Source organism: Suricata suricatta, chromosome 17 (genome assembly GCF_006229205.1).
Source record: "Suricata suricatta isolate VVHF042 chromosome 17, meerkat_22Aug2017_6uvM2_HiC, whole genome shotgun sequence".
Taxonomy (NCBI): domain Eukaryota; kingdom Metazoa; phylum Chordata; class Mammalia; order Carnivora; family Herpestidae; genus Suricata; species Suricata suricatta.
The window spans coordinates 45,274,819-45,292,972 of record NC_043716.1 but is presented as its reverse complement, the minus strand read 5'-3'; the positions used below and the strand labels follow the sequence as shown (position 1 = coordinate 45,292,972).

General features: G+C 45.1%; 1 protein-coding gene across 3 annotated transcripts in view; it reads left to right on the top strand.

The window, feature by feature from the left end:
- Positions 1–18,154, top strand: part of PITPNC1 (phosphatidylinositol transfer protein cytoplasmic 1) — a 229,136-nt gene that overhangs the window by 18,358 nt on the left and 192,624 nt on the right. The window contains exon 1 of one of the 3 annotated variants that reach the window (XM_029928136.1): positions 2,238–2,548. The exons of 1 other annotated variant lie outside the window; for it this stretch is intronic. Coding sequence is in view for 1 of the 2 variants with exons in the window: in XM_029928134.1 (XP_029783994.1) it covers positions 2,256–2,276 (21 nt within the window). In the remaining variant the exon portion in view is untranslated. Of the gene's footprint in view, positions 1–2,237; positions 2,549–18,154 lie in introns of those variants that run through there. One more of the 3 variants, XM_029928134.1, reaches the window with a different exon arrangement.

The following is an 18,154-nucleotide window of genomic DNA, read 5'->3' as shown; positions in this document are numbered from 1 at the left end:
GTCTCCTTCTCTTCTGCCCCTCCCTTGCTCACGCTCTCTCCTTCAAAAATAAATATTAAGAAATAAATTGGCCATCCATAGGGCGAGGGCTCAGCTAGTAAGTACAGCTACCACCCCTTCTGTTTGCCCTCTAAACTCATGAGTTGAAAAACCAGATTAGTTAAGATCTTTGTTAGAATTCAGGTGAAGAGGACAGAGTGTGGGCTTCCTAAGATTTTCTAACACAGAAGGTTAGAATCTGGACTTTTAACTTCGATGTTCTTAGCCCAGAGGTGATTTTTCCTTCCACTGTTTTAAATGTTGGTTAGATAGGTCGGTTATGAGAACTGGAGGAATAATCCAGAAGCATAATCCTCTGCCCCAGCAACAGAACAGAAACCAGTCCTGTTGCTTGCTTATTGTTCCTGTTCTTTTTTTTTGGGGGGGGGTGGTGAGGGGAGTTGAAAGTGCTGAAAAGGGACCGGAACTCCAGGCCACAAACATTTAATTTTGCTGCAATCCTGCCAGAGGTTCAACCCCTCTGCTCCTGTAAGTGTCTTGGCCTGTCTTATAGAAAGTATACATGGACCCAGATCCAGCTTTTTTTTTTTTTAAATTAAAACAATACATTGCACTCTCCTCTGTAAAACACAGGTCCAAATGGTGGTGAAGCCCTGGAAACCTGGCCCTTTGTCTTAGTGATTCCAGTTCCTGGTTGTGTTTGGACACACAGTAGGTGCTGAATGAATGCTGCTTTTATTGACATCAGTGCCGAGATGGCAAAGTGCTCGTGTTTGCGTATCTGGACTCAGTCAATTCTGTGTCGGTTTCTCTCCTGTGTAATTGATGAGCATCCTAATGTTGACTTTCTTTCTAATCAAACACGGTATTTAGTTAATAAAAAAAAAAAACCCCACAGACTACAAATCAAAACAGCTGTGTTTGCTGTTGGGGTGGCCGTTCCCCTCCTCATCCTGGAGGATGTCATAACAGCGCCACATTTGTAGCAACAAAAGTTTAGAAATAAAAAGGGTGACTTCTCTCCCTGCAGCTATCAGTGACAGCCCACAGCCTCAGCTCATAGTATTTATTTAATTTTGTGTCTGGCAGTGGGGCTAGAGATAATCTTGTGAAGCAGATGCGTGAAGATCTGATCATTATGGAAGCTCATTTCTTATAAAAATAAATATATTCTCCAGCCTTGGGCGGGGGGCAAGACATTACTCTAAGACACTTCCTTTTTAAATGCGCTTGCATAGATGCATGGACTGTGTGGAATTTTTTGCAGCCCATTTTTCCAGTGTACCACTTCTGCCACTTTGCTTGCCTGTAAGTATCCTGACCAGTGATGAATAAAGAAGGAGGACAAAGGAAAAAACAAGAACAACAACAATAATAATACAACAAACAAGCAAGTAAAAAACTGAAAACAGACACCTCTTTCCCAGTGGGCAGGATAGACAGGAGGAAAGTGAAAAGTCAGCAGCGAGAACACAGGCTTCAGTCAGGTTATCACAGGTCATCGGCAGCCTGGAGGAGAGCCAAACGGAGGGTGAGGCCAGTGAGACATGCCTCTTGGGTGCAAAAAACTCATAAATAATATCTTAGTATTAGATAGTTAAAAAATCATATTTCGTGCAAATCCTCCCCAATGAGCAAAATAATAAAATGTTGAAGACAGGACTCTCACCAAACACTGGCAAACACAACCTCATTTGCTTCCCTCTAACTGAAAGTAGGGTCAGCAAGAGCTTGAAAGGAAAAGTTTCTTATTCCTCTAAACTGGGCTTTGCTCTTCTAGGTGTGAACTCTGGCTCCTTTAGGGCCAGCTCTGTGACCTCAGGCAAATGACTTAACCTCTCTGAGCTTCTTTTTACGAAATGAAGATAACTCGATCCGTTGCAGGGCTTTTGGGTGGTTTCCAAATTATGTCCGTGCAGGGCCTCTGGGTGGCTCGGTTGCTGAAGCGTCAGACTTCAGCTCAGGTCATGATCTCATGGGTGCATATGCACTGAGTGCGTAGTAGTCTCCTAATAAACGATGGGAGCCGTGAGGGTTAATGCAGCTTTGTTTTCGCTCTGTAGGATGTATCAGAGTATAGCCCCACGCCTGTGCCTTGAACACTCATACATCCGTTCAGCCCACTTCCTGTTTAGTCATGGCTTCTTGCCTGGGCCTTTGCCGCGGGCCGTAAGCTTTCCTTTCTGTACCTCCTTCCCAGCCACCTCAGCCTTCTGAAGCCATCCAGAAATCAGGTTTCGCAGCGGCTTTTATTTATGAAGGTCTCCCTGGTCATTGTGAGTCTCTCTTGAGCGTATTTCCACACCAGATGATTCGTCTGGATGATGCCTCAGCCTTATGGTCACTTGAACTGTCCAGAGTCCTGAGCTGGCCTTCGATTTGCTCCGTAGAGATGAAGCAGAGGCTCTAATGCTCTCGCACGGATGCAGCGCTGACGCTCCCGTGGGCAAGAGTGGAAATTAGGGAAGGAGAGTCCAGTGGGAATCCATTTACTACTTGATACAGGAAACGGTCAGGCAGCTCAGTGATTCTCTCCCCATCGTACAAGGTGGGCGGAAACAACAATTTTTTGTTAGCCTTTCTTCTAATCTGATTGTAGCTGCAGAGACTATCAGCGAGGCTCCCTTTCTTGATTCTTCTCCTTGGTGCTCTGGATGAGATGCAAAGAGGACGGGAGAGTGTCACTTCAATAACTCGCTAGCTTGGGGGGGGGGGTCTTAGTCCTCATCAATGGTTTATGTGTTTTGAATATTCATGAGTGTGCCCCACACTTCACTGAGGGAGGTGATAGGAAGGAAATACACATTTGGGCTTTCAGTCCCGTGTGCTTTGGATGTAAGCTCTTCTTTTCCGCTTAATGAGTGAATAGGAACTTATGGAGTGGGGTGCAAAGTGATACAAAGGATGAATGGGATTTTTGCCCCTGATGCATTTAGGGTGTCGGTTCGGTAGAATAAATTGTGCGCGGAGCAGGAGGCTCACACTCCCCGTCCTGCATTTCCCCCCCTTCTCATTTCTGACCTGGAAATGTTGCTTGAATCTGGCCTCTCCTCCTTCACCCTCTGGGTATTTGCTCTTGCAGTTTGTTACTTTTTTTTTTTTTTTTTTTAAGCTTTATTTATTTAAGTAATCTCTCCACCTGGTGTGAGGCCCGAACTCTCCACCCGGAGGTCTGGAGTCTGGAGGGGGCTCCTGGGATCGAGCCAGCTAGGTGTTTTTTAAGGGCGGTCTCTCCTCATTTACTGCCCCCATCTAGTGAGAGCCGGGCTGAGCCGTCCTGGAGCCCGAGGCAAAGAAAGCTGCGCGTCCCTCTGTGCACTTATCAAAATATCCTCCCATATTGCGAACCAAGTGGGAAAAGTTAATAAAAGCTCTACAATATTAAAAAAAAAAAACCCCACACACCAATATATATATATAAAGCGTCATGTTGTTCAATCTGTTCTCGGATCACTGTCAGCTCTTAGACTCACCCAGTGGAGTAGGGGAGGGGGAGGGGGAGGTGGGGGGAGGTTTGCAGCCGGTTGTATAATAAGGCAGGTTGTAAAACAACCACAACAGCCTGCTTTATTTACGAATTGGATTTTTTTTAAGTTGTGGGTTTTCTTGCATTAATTTTGAGCATTAAGGAAATACTGCATTAAAGTCATATGTATCTGGATTGCTGGGCTTTCTGGCACCCCCTTGATTTTGTACCTCCCTCGTTTGTACTAATCCTGGCTCCGGTCTGCTGTGAAAGCCCACTCCCGGCTGCCATGCACACAGCTGCCAGGTACCTTCCTAATAATCCTGACGGTGATTATGTCACTTGCATGTTGGCTCCTGATTTGCCCCGGAGGTGAAATCCAACCCCCTTGGCTTGGCGTCAAAGCCCTATCACAAGCTGGTCCCCACTCACCTCCCCAGGGCATCTGTCCCTCCTGGCCCTGTTTCCTCCTCACCAGGCCTCCACAAGACCGCACCTTGGCCCATGCCTGAGTTGTGCCTCTGTCCCCAAACTCCTTAACCTAAAATATCCCTGCTGAGCTCTGGAGGTCCACCTGGGACGCTACCTCCTGTCGGGGCTGCATTTCTGGGCTCCTCGAGCGGGCTTAATGGCTCTGTTTCCCCACAGAAAACTGTTTGCCTTCGCTCGGATTCCTCCATTGGCTCTTGTCCTCACCATTCCTCTGTGATTTATCTGTTTACCTGTGTCCCTGGTTACACTGCCTGCTCTTTGAGGAGAGCAACCGGGCTTTCCTGTCAAATGAATAATGAATACAATTTTGGATACAGTGAAAAAAGCAGGGAGATCTGGGATGAGATAGTCCATGAGAAACCGAAGCAGGCAGGGAGGGCCCTGGTCTTAAAATCCGGAGTCCAGTCTTGGTGCTCTCATTAGCTGGTTTTGTGATGCTGGGTAGTTTCAAAGTTTCACTGTGGAAACTTCCAAACCTAAGCAAATGTAGAGAACCCCCCGATGAACCCGCATGTACCCACTTGCTTGGACGGTAGTGGGCTCGGGAGCAGCTCAGCTTCGGGTAGTGCCACGCCCTCCACCCCCAGCCCGAGATGACTTGGGAGCGGATCCCAGACAACAGTAGTCTTCCGCCTAGAATCACTTCAGTATGAGGACATTGAACTTGGAATTGATCGCAAACTCAATATGAACCAGGTGCAGAGAGGAGCTCACAAAGGGTGGGGATCTCGGGGAGGCCCTTTGCAGCAAGTCCTGAAGGATGGGTAGGAGTTTTGGAAAAGAAGTTTTGTTCAGGGAAAACCGGTGAATCTTATGAACTGCACGTGGCCAGCAGATAGTTTTAGCGGGAACAGGGCAGGGCGGGGAGCGGTGAATGGGAGGGAAACCGAGCTGCCCGCCACCCCCTCCCATGCTCCAGAAGCAGTCTTTTGGAGGGGTAGGGGTAGGCTGGAAACATTTTAGTTTAGTTTTGGTTTTTTTAATTTTGATATTTATTCATTCATTGTTGTGGTTTTTTAAGTAAGCCTCTAGGCCCAGCGTGGGGGCCTGAGCCAGCCAGGTGCCCCCATTTTCATTTAATGTTATCAGTTTTGTGTTACTCTTTTTAAAATATTTTAACGTTTGTTTATTTTTGAGACACAGAGACAGTATGAGCTGGGGAGAAGCAGAGACAGACCCAGAATCTGAAGCAGGTTCCGGGCTCAAGTGCTGACAGCAGAGAGCTCGACACAGGGCTTGAACCCACAAACCGTGAGATCAAGACCTGAGTTGACTCAGCCACCCAGGTGCCCCCAGTTCTGTGTCACTCTGAAGGGTTGCACTCACCCTTGGGTGAGTGGGGCTGAGGGCTGTACTCATATTTATTTAACCCCCTTCAACTCTGTCTCTGGAACCATTTTCCTTTTTAACTACTTTCTCCTTTAACAGCCAAAGGGATGAGCCACCTGGGTGGCTCAGTCGGTTAAGCATCTTACTTCGGCTCAGGTCATGATCTCGGGGTTCATGGGTTCGAGCCCCATGTTGGGCTCTGTGCGGACCTCTCGGAGCCTGGAGCCTGCTTCAGATCCTGTGTCTCCCTCTTCTCTCTGCCTCTCCCTCACTTACACTCTCTCTCTCTTCCTCGTTCAAAAAATAAGTAACAACAAAACAACCCAGCAAAAGGGATTATGACAGGTGTGTTAGAAGGATCGGGCTCCTGCGCCCACCACCAGGCTCCAGTGGGGGAAGAAATGTGTTCCGCGCGCAGCCCTAAGCACTAAGGGACCTGGCAGCTGGTCATTTTATCCCACTGGGTTTAATCCTTACTATGAATAACAGAGAGAAGCTTTGTTCTTCATGGGGGTGGATTTCTGCTGCTGAGAGAATTAGCTGCAATCTTATTCGAAAGGTGCTTTCTGATGCCATGAGTTCTTTTGAACTGTGCATAAATAGAGGCCATTGTTTAGGTATTTGGAACATAAGGCTTAAATTGCTCTAGAAGTTTCCATGGGACTCCAGATATCTTTGGTTGATTCCCTCTACCCCTCCCTCCCCCAAAGTCATAGTTTTCTCCATATAGCTTTAGGACCTGCCTCTACAGCACCTTCCAGAACTAGGGCACAACTAATCCTTTTACTGAGGCTTTTTCTACCATGAGAGGGAAGAAAAATTCTTCTAGGTTCCCCTCCCCCCCAAGCCTGGAAAATAAAAGTCTATGCAAGCTTAATCGGAATCTCACACAGAACTGAGGAATATGGTAAAGAAATAATTTTGTTTCTGATTAAGATTTTTTTCTTAATTCAAGTTTAGAAGGACAATATAGAGTGAGTTTATTAATTTATTGCTCCCTGGAATCTCTTAGGAGGACAAGACATTTTAGAATCTCTAAAGGAAGAGTTGATTATCTATACAAGTCTCAAAGCTTGCACACCCCAATTCTGCACAATATGCCTTTTTGGGGGGCAGGGGGTCCTGGGAGCTGCCGATATGAAGCTTGCTTTGTCTTTGAAATCACCCAGAGAAGCCCCTTTCTTTAAGGTGTTTATTTTCTGAAATTTTTACCTGGGATCTCACCTAACACATTGCTGTTTGGTTATTGTTGTTGTTGTATTTCTTTTTTCCCCATGTAAAGAGAATCTTTAAGATCTACTCTCAGCGACTTTCAGAAACACAGTCACCACTCCAGATGCTACGTCCGTAGGACTCAATTATTACATGGCCTTGCTCGAAAAGGCTTATTGAAAATGGTTTGTGGGCTTCCTCTGGGTGGTTCGGGTGTTGTTTTTCCTTTGATCACTTCAGTCCGCATGGGTCGCTGAGTGTATGGCCATCTGTACTTCCTGTGCCCAGAGTAAAAGTGGTTTTCTCATCTGGGACCAGATGCACTCAGAACTGATGCAGTTTTCGCTGACCTAGAGGAGAGGGTTCAAGGGCTTCTTCAGAACCCAAAAGGCTGCCCTTTGTAGGCACTGCACTGCATGCATGCTCAGGTTTCTGCTTTCATAATCTCCCCTCCATTTCTCCCCTCTGCTGGTCCCGTCTAGAACCACCCGGGCCATTCTCTCCTCGCTTCCGTGGCCCTGTGATTCTAGTCCTACTTGTAGGATGAGAGTTTGTGGTGCAAAACCCTTTCTCATCATTCACAGGCAAAATCACCATCAGGCTGTCTTTACTCAGCTGCGGAGGTGAGCGCATCCATGATAGTATTTATTGCCCTGCTCCTTCAGGGGCTAATGTTTTTATCTCTTTGCTCTTCTTCCTTGTCACCTGTGCATTGGGACTCAGGCAATTAAAACTATTTGGTTGTGCTTATTTAATTTGCGCCGACCTGCTAAGGGGTGTCCATGTTGACAGAGCAAAGTCCCTCCCCTTGCATTTTCTTCTCTTCCATGTTTGAACTTGGAAAGGCTCGGTATTTGGTAGACGTTACAAGGGACCCAGAGAATTGCTTCTTTGATGGTGTTGATACACACTTGCTTTGAAGCCTGACACTGGGTATTGTTAATTTAATTTGGAGCCTGGCAGATTCTGCATTCTAATCGCTCATCTGAAACCTCGCTGAGGACCCAAGATTATGAAACTGCCATTGGAATAAGGATAGCACTGGGGTGCCTGGTGGCTCAGTCGGTTGGACGTCCGACTTCGGCTCAGGTCATGATCTCACAGTTCGTGGGATCGAGCCCCGTGTCGAGCTCTGTGCTGACAGCTAGCTCAGAGCCTGGAGCCTGGCTTCAGATTCTGTGTCTGCCCCTCCCCTGCTCGTTCTTTGCCTCTGTCTTTCTCAAAATAAAAAGAAAAATGAAGTCATAAAAAAATTAAGGATAGGACTGTTTTTTAAAGGGAAAAGGACTTTCTTTTAAAGTTTATTGAGAGAGAGAGAACGAGCTAGGGAGAGGCAGAGAGAGAGGGTGAGAGAGAGAATCTCAGTCTCCACACTCAGCAAAGAGCATGACGTTGAGATTGATCCCAGGAACTGTGAGACCATAACCTAGGTCGACATCCAGAGTTGGACACTTAGCCAACTGAGCCACCCAGGTGCCCTGCGTTTTGAATATTTTAATTACTTAACTGTTTATCATTCTGGTAGTGAGGGTAGTACACTAGCCAGGGATCACCAACAATTAAGATAACAAGTCAACTACAATAACACGTACAGTCTCAGAAAATCCAACCGAAATCACACTTCATTTGTGCTTTCATGATTTAGAGGTAAATTTAGAATCCGTTTCACGATTCTTACGGTATTTTCCAAACTAAGGGTTTGCTATTAAGTATCCAGTTCAGGGGCGGTAAGTACATTCACAGTGGTGTGTAACCACCACCACTGTGCATTTCCAGAACTTTTCCATCCTCCCAAATAGAAATTCTGGCCCCCTTAAACAGTAACTCCCCCACTTCTACCCCACCCCCCCCGACCCCTGTCAACCACCCTCTACTTTCTGTCACTGAGTTTGACTGTTTTGTGTTCGGTAGCTCACATAGGTAGAATCATAGTGTTTTTCTTTCGTGTCGGGATTATTTCACGTAGCATAATGCTTCCTGGGTTCCCTGCTGTCGCCTGTATCCGAATTTCATTCCTTTTTGAGGCTGAAAAACACTCCATTGTCTGTGTGTACCCCATTCTGTTTATCAACATTCATCATCAGATGAATGGACAGGAGACTTTAATTAATTAATTTTTTAAAAATGACTTCTTTCTTTCTTTCCTTCTTTCCTTCTCTCTTTAAGTAAGCTCTGTGCCCAATGTAGGGCTCAAGCTCATGACCCCAAGATCTAGAGTCATACTCTCTACCCACTAAGCCAGCCAGGTGCCCCGACCAGAGACATTCAAAACATTATTTTTGCTCATCTAGCACTCTCTCTCTCTCTCTCTCTCTCACACACACACACACACACACATACACGAGGTACCCGTGTGAAGTGGTATTGGATTTAATTCTTAGATAAAAGGGGCGCCTGGGTGGCTCGGTTGGTTAAACGTCCGGCTTCGTCTAAGGTCATGATCTCACCGTTCATGGGTTCCGGTGAACTCATCACCACGATCAAGGTGAAGAAAATTCATCATGCCTAAAGGTGTCCTGGTGTCGCTTTGGAACCCATTTCTCACTCCCGCTCTGCCCCAGTGGGCTTCCTGGTATGACACATTTCTCAGCCTTCCTGCAGGGGACGGCCAGGCGCCGAGGCGCTAGCCGAAGGGATGTGAGCAGAAGTGAGAGCACCCCTCCAGGACTAACCTCCCATACGTGAGCCTTTCTCTCGTCCCCCGTGTCCTGGCAGAACAGCCCAGGTGACCCACTTGTTGGAGATGGCAGAGCCCTGGTCAGCCTGGATCTCTGATGATTGTGTGGAGCCGAGTGCCTCACCCCGTTGCCCAGAAATCCCTATCTGAGTGTTTGTTGCAACACTAGTATGACCTTAGCTAATGCAGTAATAGTCACAGAGGGGCGCCTGGGTGGCTCAGTCAGTTAAGCGTCTGACTTCCACTCAGGTCACGATGTCGCTGTTTCTGGGTTCGACCCTGGCTTCGGGCTCTGTGCTGACAGTTCGGAGCCTGGAACCTGCTTCAGTTTCTGTGTCTCCCTCTCTCTCTCTGCCCCTCTCCTGCTCACACTCTGTATCTCTCTCTCTCTCTCTTTCAAAAATAAACATTAAAAAATATTTAAAGGGGTGCCTGGGTGGCTCAGTCGGTTGAGCCTCCGACTTCGGCTCAGGTCAGATCTCACGTTTGTGGGTTCAAGCCCCGCATCAGGCTCTGTGCTGACAGCTAGCTCAGAGTCTGGAGCCTGCTTCCGGTTCTGTGTCCTTCTCTCTCTGCCCCTTCCCCTCTCATGCTCTGTCTCTCTCCGTATCAAAAATAAATAAAACATTAAAAAAAAAACTTAAAAAAAATATTTAAAGAAAAAATAATATTCACAGAGTTCTTACAAACTCTCAAGAAATAATCACACAACCCAGTATATTAGATTGATCATAGTAATCATTTCAATATGTATATGTATACTAAGCCATCATATTTTATCTCCTATGTATATGCAATTTTTTTCTTTTTTAAATGTTTATTTATGTTTGAGAGGGAAAGGGGGAGAGAGAGAGAGAGAGAGGGAGACACAGAATCTGAAGCAGGCTCCAGGCTCCGAGGCTCCGAGCTGTCAGCACAGAGTCCGACATGGTGCTCAAACTCACGAGCCACAAGATCATGACCTGAGCTGAAGTTGAATGCTCAGCCGACTGAGCCGCCCAGGCACCGTTGCAATTTTTCTTTAAAAAATAAAAGAATGTAAAATTTTTACTTAGGTCTCACTTGGAAGCCTTTCTTCCTCTAATTTCTTGCTCTTCTTTCTCTCTGGGGGTCATTTCTGGAGCCCTTCCACGGTGCCGGGTGCTGACTGTACAACGAGGAACCACATCTACTCTGTGTTCGGGGAACTTTGTGTCTGGCAGGCCACACGGACAGCTGACCATCCAGGCAGAAGGCAGAGGGGAGGGTGGGAGGCTCAGTGATGGAGAAGGACCCTATTCACTGTCAGTGGATGGGTGGGTGCGTGGGAGTGGAGGAAGGCCTGAGGAATGAAGGGCTCTAGGTTCAAAGTTCGCTTGCCCAAAAGGCTAGAAATAGACATGAACAGCATCAGCGATCATGTGCATAAGGGAATATGTAATACTGCAGTTGCTCCACTTGTAGGCATGATTTCTGGTAAAGGATTTTCAAGTTTTAGTATCAAAAAGTCTTCCCTCCTAAAACAGTAGAGCACAACCTGAACTCCTCTGGCCCCTAGAGAGGCAGAAGGTTCTGTGTATGCAATGACCAACTTTCAAGAAATATTACATCATACAACACTTAACTATTTCTTTTTTCTTTTTTTAATGTTTAATACTCTGAGAGACAGAGCATGAGCAGGGGAAGAGCAGAGAGAAAAGGAGACACAGAACCAGAAGCAGGCTCCAGGCTCTGAGCTGTCAGCACAGAGCTTGATGCGGGGCTTGAACTCACAAACCGTGAGATCATGACCTGAGCAGAAGTTGGCGGCTTAACCAACTGAGCCGCCCAGGCGCCCCAACACTTAACTGTTTCAAAATCTGTTCCATCCATGCATTATATTCTCATTTGAACACAATACAAAGTATATAATGAACTCCGTGGTGGAAGAATAAAGTGTTGAATCTGGATCTCCTGGCATTTAGTTCACTGTTCCTTTGTCTACAGTTTTTTTTTCTTAATGTTTACTTCTTTTTGTGAGAGAGAGAGAGAGAGAGAGATCGAGAGAGAGAGAGAAAGATCGACCAAGCATAAGCAGGAGAGGGAGCAGAGAGAGAGGGGGAGACACAGAATCTGAAGCAAACTCCAGGCTTTGAGCTGTCAGCACAGAGCCTGATGTGGGGCTCAAACCCATGAACTGTGAGATCATGACCTGAACCGAAGTCACATGCTTAATCGACTGAGCCACCCAGGCGTCCCTTTTTGTCTACAGTTCTTAATATCCTGTATGTAATAGTGTACGAAATGTTTTGGCCACATCATCCGTCAGCCATTGCTGGGCAGTGGGAAGGTCCAGGAAGGGAAGTCTCCGGGCTGCTGAGTACATTAGTTGAAAGAATTGTAGAACTCTTGTGTGTTTGGGTGGTTGTAGGTGAGCCGAGGGCCACAGGTGCAATCTGAGCCATCTACTCTGAACTTGAAGGAGCAGACTAATGCCCTTATTATTAATATGAGCCTCTTAGAGGTAGCTGAAACATGCCCTCGCTTTCTAGATGCCAGATCTGTATTGTCTAAATTGCCTCAGTTATGTTCTGCTGTTATGCTCTCCAGTCTGTATATTTGTTCCTAGTTTGATCATCATCTTTGGCATATTTGTTTTGTAATCAGTAACGCTTTATAAAAATCTGTTAGCAGTCTGCTGGGAACAAACTGTCATTAGAATAACAAGAAAGGAAAAGGTATGTTCTTGATGTCTTTTTAGGCATGACGCAGAAGGTAGACTCTTCCTGACTTTTTCAGTCTTGAGCCTTGTCTGCTTGCTGCTTGTGTGAGTCCATATGATTCTGAACTCACTTCCGTGGGGTTTGTGACCTTTATTTTTATTATTATTATTTTTTTTGGCTAAGGATTCCCCAAGGCGTAGCTTCAGCCCTGGACGCTTTCCTAATTTTGCAGCTGTACGCTGGATATTTGTACCTGAACATCTTCACAGCACCTCAGTAATCAAGCCACACTGGGATTCATTGTGACCTTCCCCCAAACCAGCTTTTGTTTCGATGTTCCTTACCTTCTTCAGTGACGCCACTGTCTTTGCAGGTGCTCAGACCAAGGCCATCTGCATCCTCTCTCCCACCACCTCATTAGAACCTAAAAGGCTCGGGGCGCCTGGGTGGCTCAGTCGGTTAAGCGTCCGGCTTTGGCTCAGGTCATGATTTCACGGCTCATGGGTTCGAGCCCCGAATCAGGCTCTGTGCTGAAAGCTAGCTCAGAGCCTGGAGCCTGCTTCAGATTCTGTGTCTCCGTCTCTCTCTGATCACCCCCTGCTCTCACTGTCTCTTTCTCTCAAAAATAAATTTAAAGAAAAGAAAGAAAAGAAAAAAAGAACCTAAAAGGCTCATTGCATCTTCCACATGTCTCTTTGATCTGACTTCTGCCACTTTGCTTTCATTTCTCTTTTACCTGGATGCAGCATCTTGTTTTTTTCCCTTGTCTGTAAGTCATGTTTCCACATAGGCTCCAGAGTTAGCTTTCCAAAACTCAAATTTGATAGTCACCTCCTTAAAATTCTTAATGACGTTCATCACCTGTGAGATGCAGCACTAGCTCGATTCCCAGCATGCCCTCCTGATTTCTTGCTTACGCTGTTATGCACCCTGCCCTCCAGGATCACGTATTTTTTCTCCTTCCCCCAAATACTACCCTCGTTTTCGAAAATACCTCTTCTCGCCTTTGCACACTGTTAAACCTTGGCCTCAACCGCATGTCTGTTACTATATTATCACACCTCTCTGTCTCTTCCAGAGCCTCCCCTACCCCGTTTCTTCCACCTCAGGCAGTTAGCTGCCACTCTGCTCCTGGAGTTTGTGTAACCAGCTTTCCTGTGGTGTAATCTGCATGTCGTCAACACACCCACGGTCAGCGTGCCGCTGAGTTCTGGTGAATGCGGACGTTTGTACCACCATCACCACCATATAGATTCTAACTTTCCATCACCCCCAGGCAACCACTGATGTGCTTTCTGCCTCTGTAGTTCTGTCTTTTCTAGAAATTTCATGCAAAATCATGGAATACGCGATCTTTTGCGAGGGGCTTCTTTCGCTTAGGATACTGTTTGGAGCTCATCCGTGTGGCTGAGTGTAGCAGACGTCGGTTCCTTTTTAATCTCTGAGGAGTGTTCGATTGTATGGATGCACCACATTTGTTTACCCATTTACCAGTTGATGGATATTTGGGTTGCTTCAATTTGGGGCCGTTATAGAAATACTGCTGTGATCATTGGTCTTCAAGTCTTAGTGTGGACACATGCTTGCATTCCTCTTGCGTCGATGCTCAGGAGTAGGATTCCTGGGTCAGATGTTAATTTATGTTTAAGTTTTGAAGAAGATGGCAGACTGTCTTCCAAAGTGGCTGTTATATTTTATACTGTGACGAGCAGTGTATAAGCGTTTTGGTTTCTCCACATCCTTGATGACAATACTTGTTATTGATATTATCTGTCGTGTTCCTTATAGCTGTTGTTCTGGGTGTGTGGGGTTATCTCACTGCAGTTTTGATTTGCATTTCCTGTGGTCTTTAAAAAGTGCTTTGTATTCTAGAATGTATTATGTTGTATTGATATTTATCTTCTAATCTGTGAGCTCTTTTAGGGCTGATTTATCTGTCCAGCAGAGTGCCATTGGACAAATACCTGTTAAATACTTAGAGTTTGTTGAATGAGGACTGAACACACTGATACTTAGTATGAGTGACCAATTCTCAGTCATTTGGGGTAACGGAAAACACTCATAAATTAACTCTTGAGATGATAGAAAAGTTTCTTCCCTTGAACGTGTTTTTTGCCAGTTTCCAAGAAGCGATACCTTGACTGAACTAAATTTTGCTTCCTTCCTTCCTCAACCCCCCTTGGTAGGAATTACAACATACAGATAGAACTCAATCTCTAAATGACGAAGAGCTTGTGGAATAGCTTGGGAGAGAGAACCGTTTGGGATGTTGGTTGCTCCCGGTTCTGGGAGCGGGGGATTTCCAGCAGCACTGTGACTGCCAGTTCTCCACTTTTCTCACAGATTGAGCAGAAGTCTGCAGACATTGTCTGTAAAGGGTCAAATAGTAAATATTTTAGGTTTTGTGCGCCAAGAAACAATGTCAAGGATATTACATAGGTGCTTATATAATGAGAGACAAAACAAATCCCCATGAGTTTTTATTGATAAAATTTGAAACATAATAATGGGATACAGTTTTTTTATAATATAGATTTACTAGTGAGTATAGAATTTTGGCAGAGGAGAATAATATTTTGCTTAATTAGAGTTCACAGTTAATGTTTCCTATTGTCATGGTAGAAACAGGGCCTCATTATCCCAGTAAAGCTTCCCTGAAAACACCATGGTCTTCTATCCTGAGAATTCACCAGAATGTTCTGGCTGCGTTGGCTCTGATAGTGTTGGGAAAGTTTCACAGGGAGAAGCAGACTGGGAGCATAGGCTCTGGGGTAAGACTCCTTGGGTTTGAATGCCTGCATAGAGACTCAGTAACGATGAGATCTTCGACTGCTTACATACCTATCTAGAAGCTTCTGTTCCTCATCTATAAAATGGGTAATAGTACCTACTTCACAAGGATATAGTAAAGATTAAATACAGAGATTCAGAATGACATTTTGTAATTCTTCTTCTTCTTTTGATTTTCAGCCTTTTAAAAATGTGAAAAACCATTGTTAACTCACAGGCAGAACATAATGGGTGGCAGGCTGGATTTGGCCTGCAGGGCATGGTTTATGGGTCCCTGAAGTCGAGTATAAACTGGAATTATTGCCACTTAATTTTGGAAATAATGATTACTTTTTTCTAATTGCAGAGCACCATATGCTCACTGGAGAAAATTAGGAAAACACAGAAATGCACAATAAAACAAAAAAGTCATCAGATTCTCCATCATCCAGAGATGTTTTTGTGGTAGCAAGTCACCACAGATCCCTGTGGTCCGTAGTGTTCAGTTGTAAACACATATTTCTTATTTTATTTATTTGTTTTTTCCATATTTGAAACTTTTTAAAATGTTTATTTATTTTGAAAGAGAGAGAGAGAGAACAGGTGCATGTGAGCAGGGGTAGGGTAGAGAGAGGGAGACAGAGTGAATCCTGAGCAGGCACAGAGCCAGACTTGGGGCTCAAACTCACAAACCATGAGATCATGACCAGAGCCAAAATCAAGAGTTGGACTGAGTCCAACATCCAGTCCCTCTATGATGTTTTTATTTTATTTTATTTTATTTATTTTATGTGTTTTAAGTTTATTTTATTTATTTTGAGAGAGAGAGAGCGAGCAAGCAAACAGGAGGGCAGAGGGAGAGGGAGAGGGAGAGAGAATCCCAAGCAGGCTCTGTGCTGACAGTGCAGAGCCTGATGTGTGGGGCTCGATCTCACAAACTGTAAGATCATCAACTGAGCAGAAACCAAGAGCTGGACACTTAATCAACTGAGCCACCCGGGGGCCCCAGTTTTTTTGCATTTATAGTAATTGTTGATATAGTTTAGATTTTTTTCTCTTATTTCATGCTCTCTATTTCCAACACCTTTCCTTCGCTTTTTTTCTTACTGATTTCAATTTTACCCACTCCCCCCCCTTTTTTCTCTCTTAGTTTTATTGCCCTTAAATGTTTAAGGTGTGCCCTTACGAAATATTTTAGACTTAAATAACAGTCTAAAATTAATTATACTTCTGCCTGGTTTGTTTTCTATTTGTTTAGTCTCTCTCTCAAAAATAAACATTAAGAAAAATTTTTTTAATATTACTTCTCCTTCATCTTAGCAACCATAAAATGTGCTTCCACATCTGCTGTGGGAAGCATAGTTGGCCCACCCCAGATGCCACATCTCAGGATTTATTCAAAAGTCATGCTTCCCTGGGCTGCTCCCTGTTTTCGGCTGAGTGTGTGGCGGGGGTTCTAATGCTGGCCTATTCCTGTAAGATGTTGGACTTTTGCAAGGAGTGACTTTGGCTCAAGAGTTCTCAGCAATGTGGCCAAGAATTTTCTCAAAGATTTGCTTCATTCTCCGTGTGATCCTCTCCAACGTGCCTTCTTCCTCGTTCTCCTTTATTTTTTTAAACTTTTAAAAAATGTATTTATTATTTTTGAGAGACAGAAAAAGACAGTGGAAGCAGGGGAGGGTCAGAGAGAGAGGGAGACACAGAATCCAAAGCAGGCTCCAGGCTCTGAGCTGTCAGCACAGAGCCCAGCATGGGGCTCAAACCCATAAACTGTGAGATCATGACCTGAGCTGAAGTCTCACGCTTAATCAACTGAGCCACCCAGAGTCCCCCTACCACATATAGTTCTATGCTTCAAACCTTCTCTGGGCACAGTTTCTAAGCGGTGTCATTAGTGAAACCCATAAACTCACACATGATTAGAAAACCCAGGTGTTTGATCCAGTTGAAACTGTAGATCTGTAGCCTATCCTTAGGGATTTGGAAAGAAGACTACCTTGACTTTCCAATCTGTGGTAACTTCATTGGTAAATCACAAAGCCCTTTAAGATTTTACAAATAGAACTGACACTTAGAAAATGATGACAGAGAGGGAGGGGGTGCCTGGGTGGCTCAGTTGGTTGAGCATTTGACCTTGGCCAAGGTCATGATTTTGCTGACCTTGGAGCCTGTTTTGGATTCTGTGTCATCCCCCCATCCCCACCTCTCTGCCCCTCCCCCACTTGTGCGCACGTTCGCGCGCTCTCTCTCTCTCTCTCTCTCTCAAAAATCAACAAACATTAAAAAAAATTAAAAGAAAACCATGATGGGGTGCTTGGGTGGCTCAGTTGGCTAAGTGTCTAACTCATGATTTTGACTCAGGTCACGATCTCACCGTTCATGAGATCAAGCCCCGCATTGGGCTTTGCGCTGATGCTGTGGAGCCTGCTTGGGGTTCTCTCTTTCCCTGTCTCTGCCTCTCCTTCGCTTGCGCTCTCTCTCAAAATAAGTAAATAAACTTAAAAAAAAATTTTTTTTTAATGCTGCCATTTTTTTCTTACTATTTCTTTTACTGCACAGGCCTAGTAATAGAGCTTTCTGTTTTCCTCCCTTCTTTCTCCCAGCGTTCCCACCATCCTTCAACATTTGTCCTTTGTCAACAGGACAGAAAAAAGAGGTTGAAGTGACATATGGGTAGAATCCTCGGTGCACTGCTAAAAAGATAAACTTAAATGAAGTGATTTATTACCTGTGGCAGGTATATTGCACCCAAAATTGTCTGTCAAAGTTACTGCTCATTGATTTTCCATACTTTCTCTGTCAGCCTCTGGCTCTGTCAGCGGTGAGTACACAGGTTAAGGTGGTGGGGCTTTCTCCTGGTCTGGGCACTTGGCTGCAGGGGCTAGCCTTTATTTGTATTGCAGGGCTCAGGACTTTTGCCTTCTGCCTCCTTAAACTGCCTGTATGAGAAGGATAAATTCCACTGGTACCTGGGGATGACTCAGATGAGAAGTACAACATATTCTATACTCCCATTTTGAAAAGGCTTCTAGAATCTTCCAACTTCAGGCAAATAAATAATAGGCTCAGGAGAACAGCACAGGTTAATAGACAGCTGTAGGAGCAGTGCCTGAGTCGGGCTGGTCTCAGTTGATGATATTGGACTCTTGGTGGGAACCAATGAAATGCGTGTCTCTTTTCACTTTAGGGGACCGCGTGCATATCACACAGGACATGTGTTTCCTGTTTTCCTCCAAATCCATCCTGTTGTGTTGGAGAGTTGATGAAGCAAAAATCTTCCCAGCAGCCATAGGTCGGCCCTGAGAGTCAGGCTCCCTGCCATCGATCTTCGGCAGTGTCCAGATATCGAAGCAGTTGTCTTTAAAATCTTAAAATTTGGGACCGGTGTGGACCTTAGATCTTTTTTTTTTTCCCCCATAATATTTTATTGTCAAATTGTTTTCCATACAACACCCAGTGCTCTTCCCCTTAAGTGCCCTCCACCATCACCACCACCTCTTTTCCCCCCTCCCCCTTCCTCCTCAACCC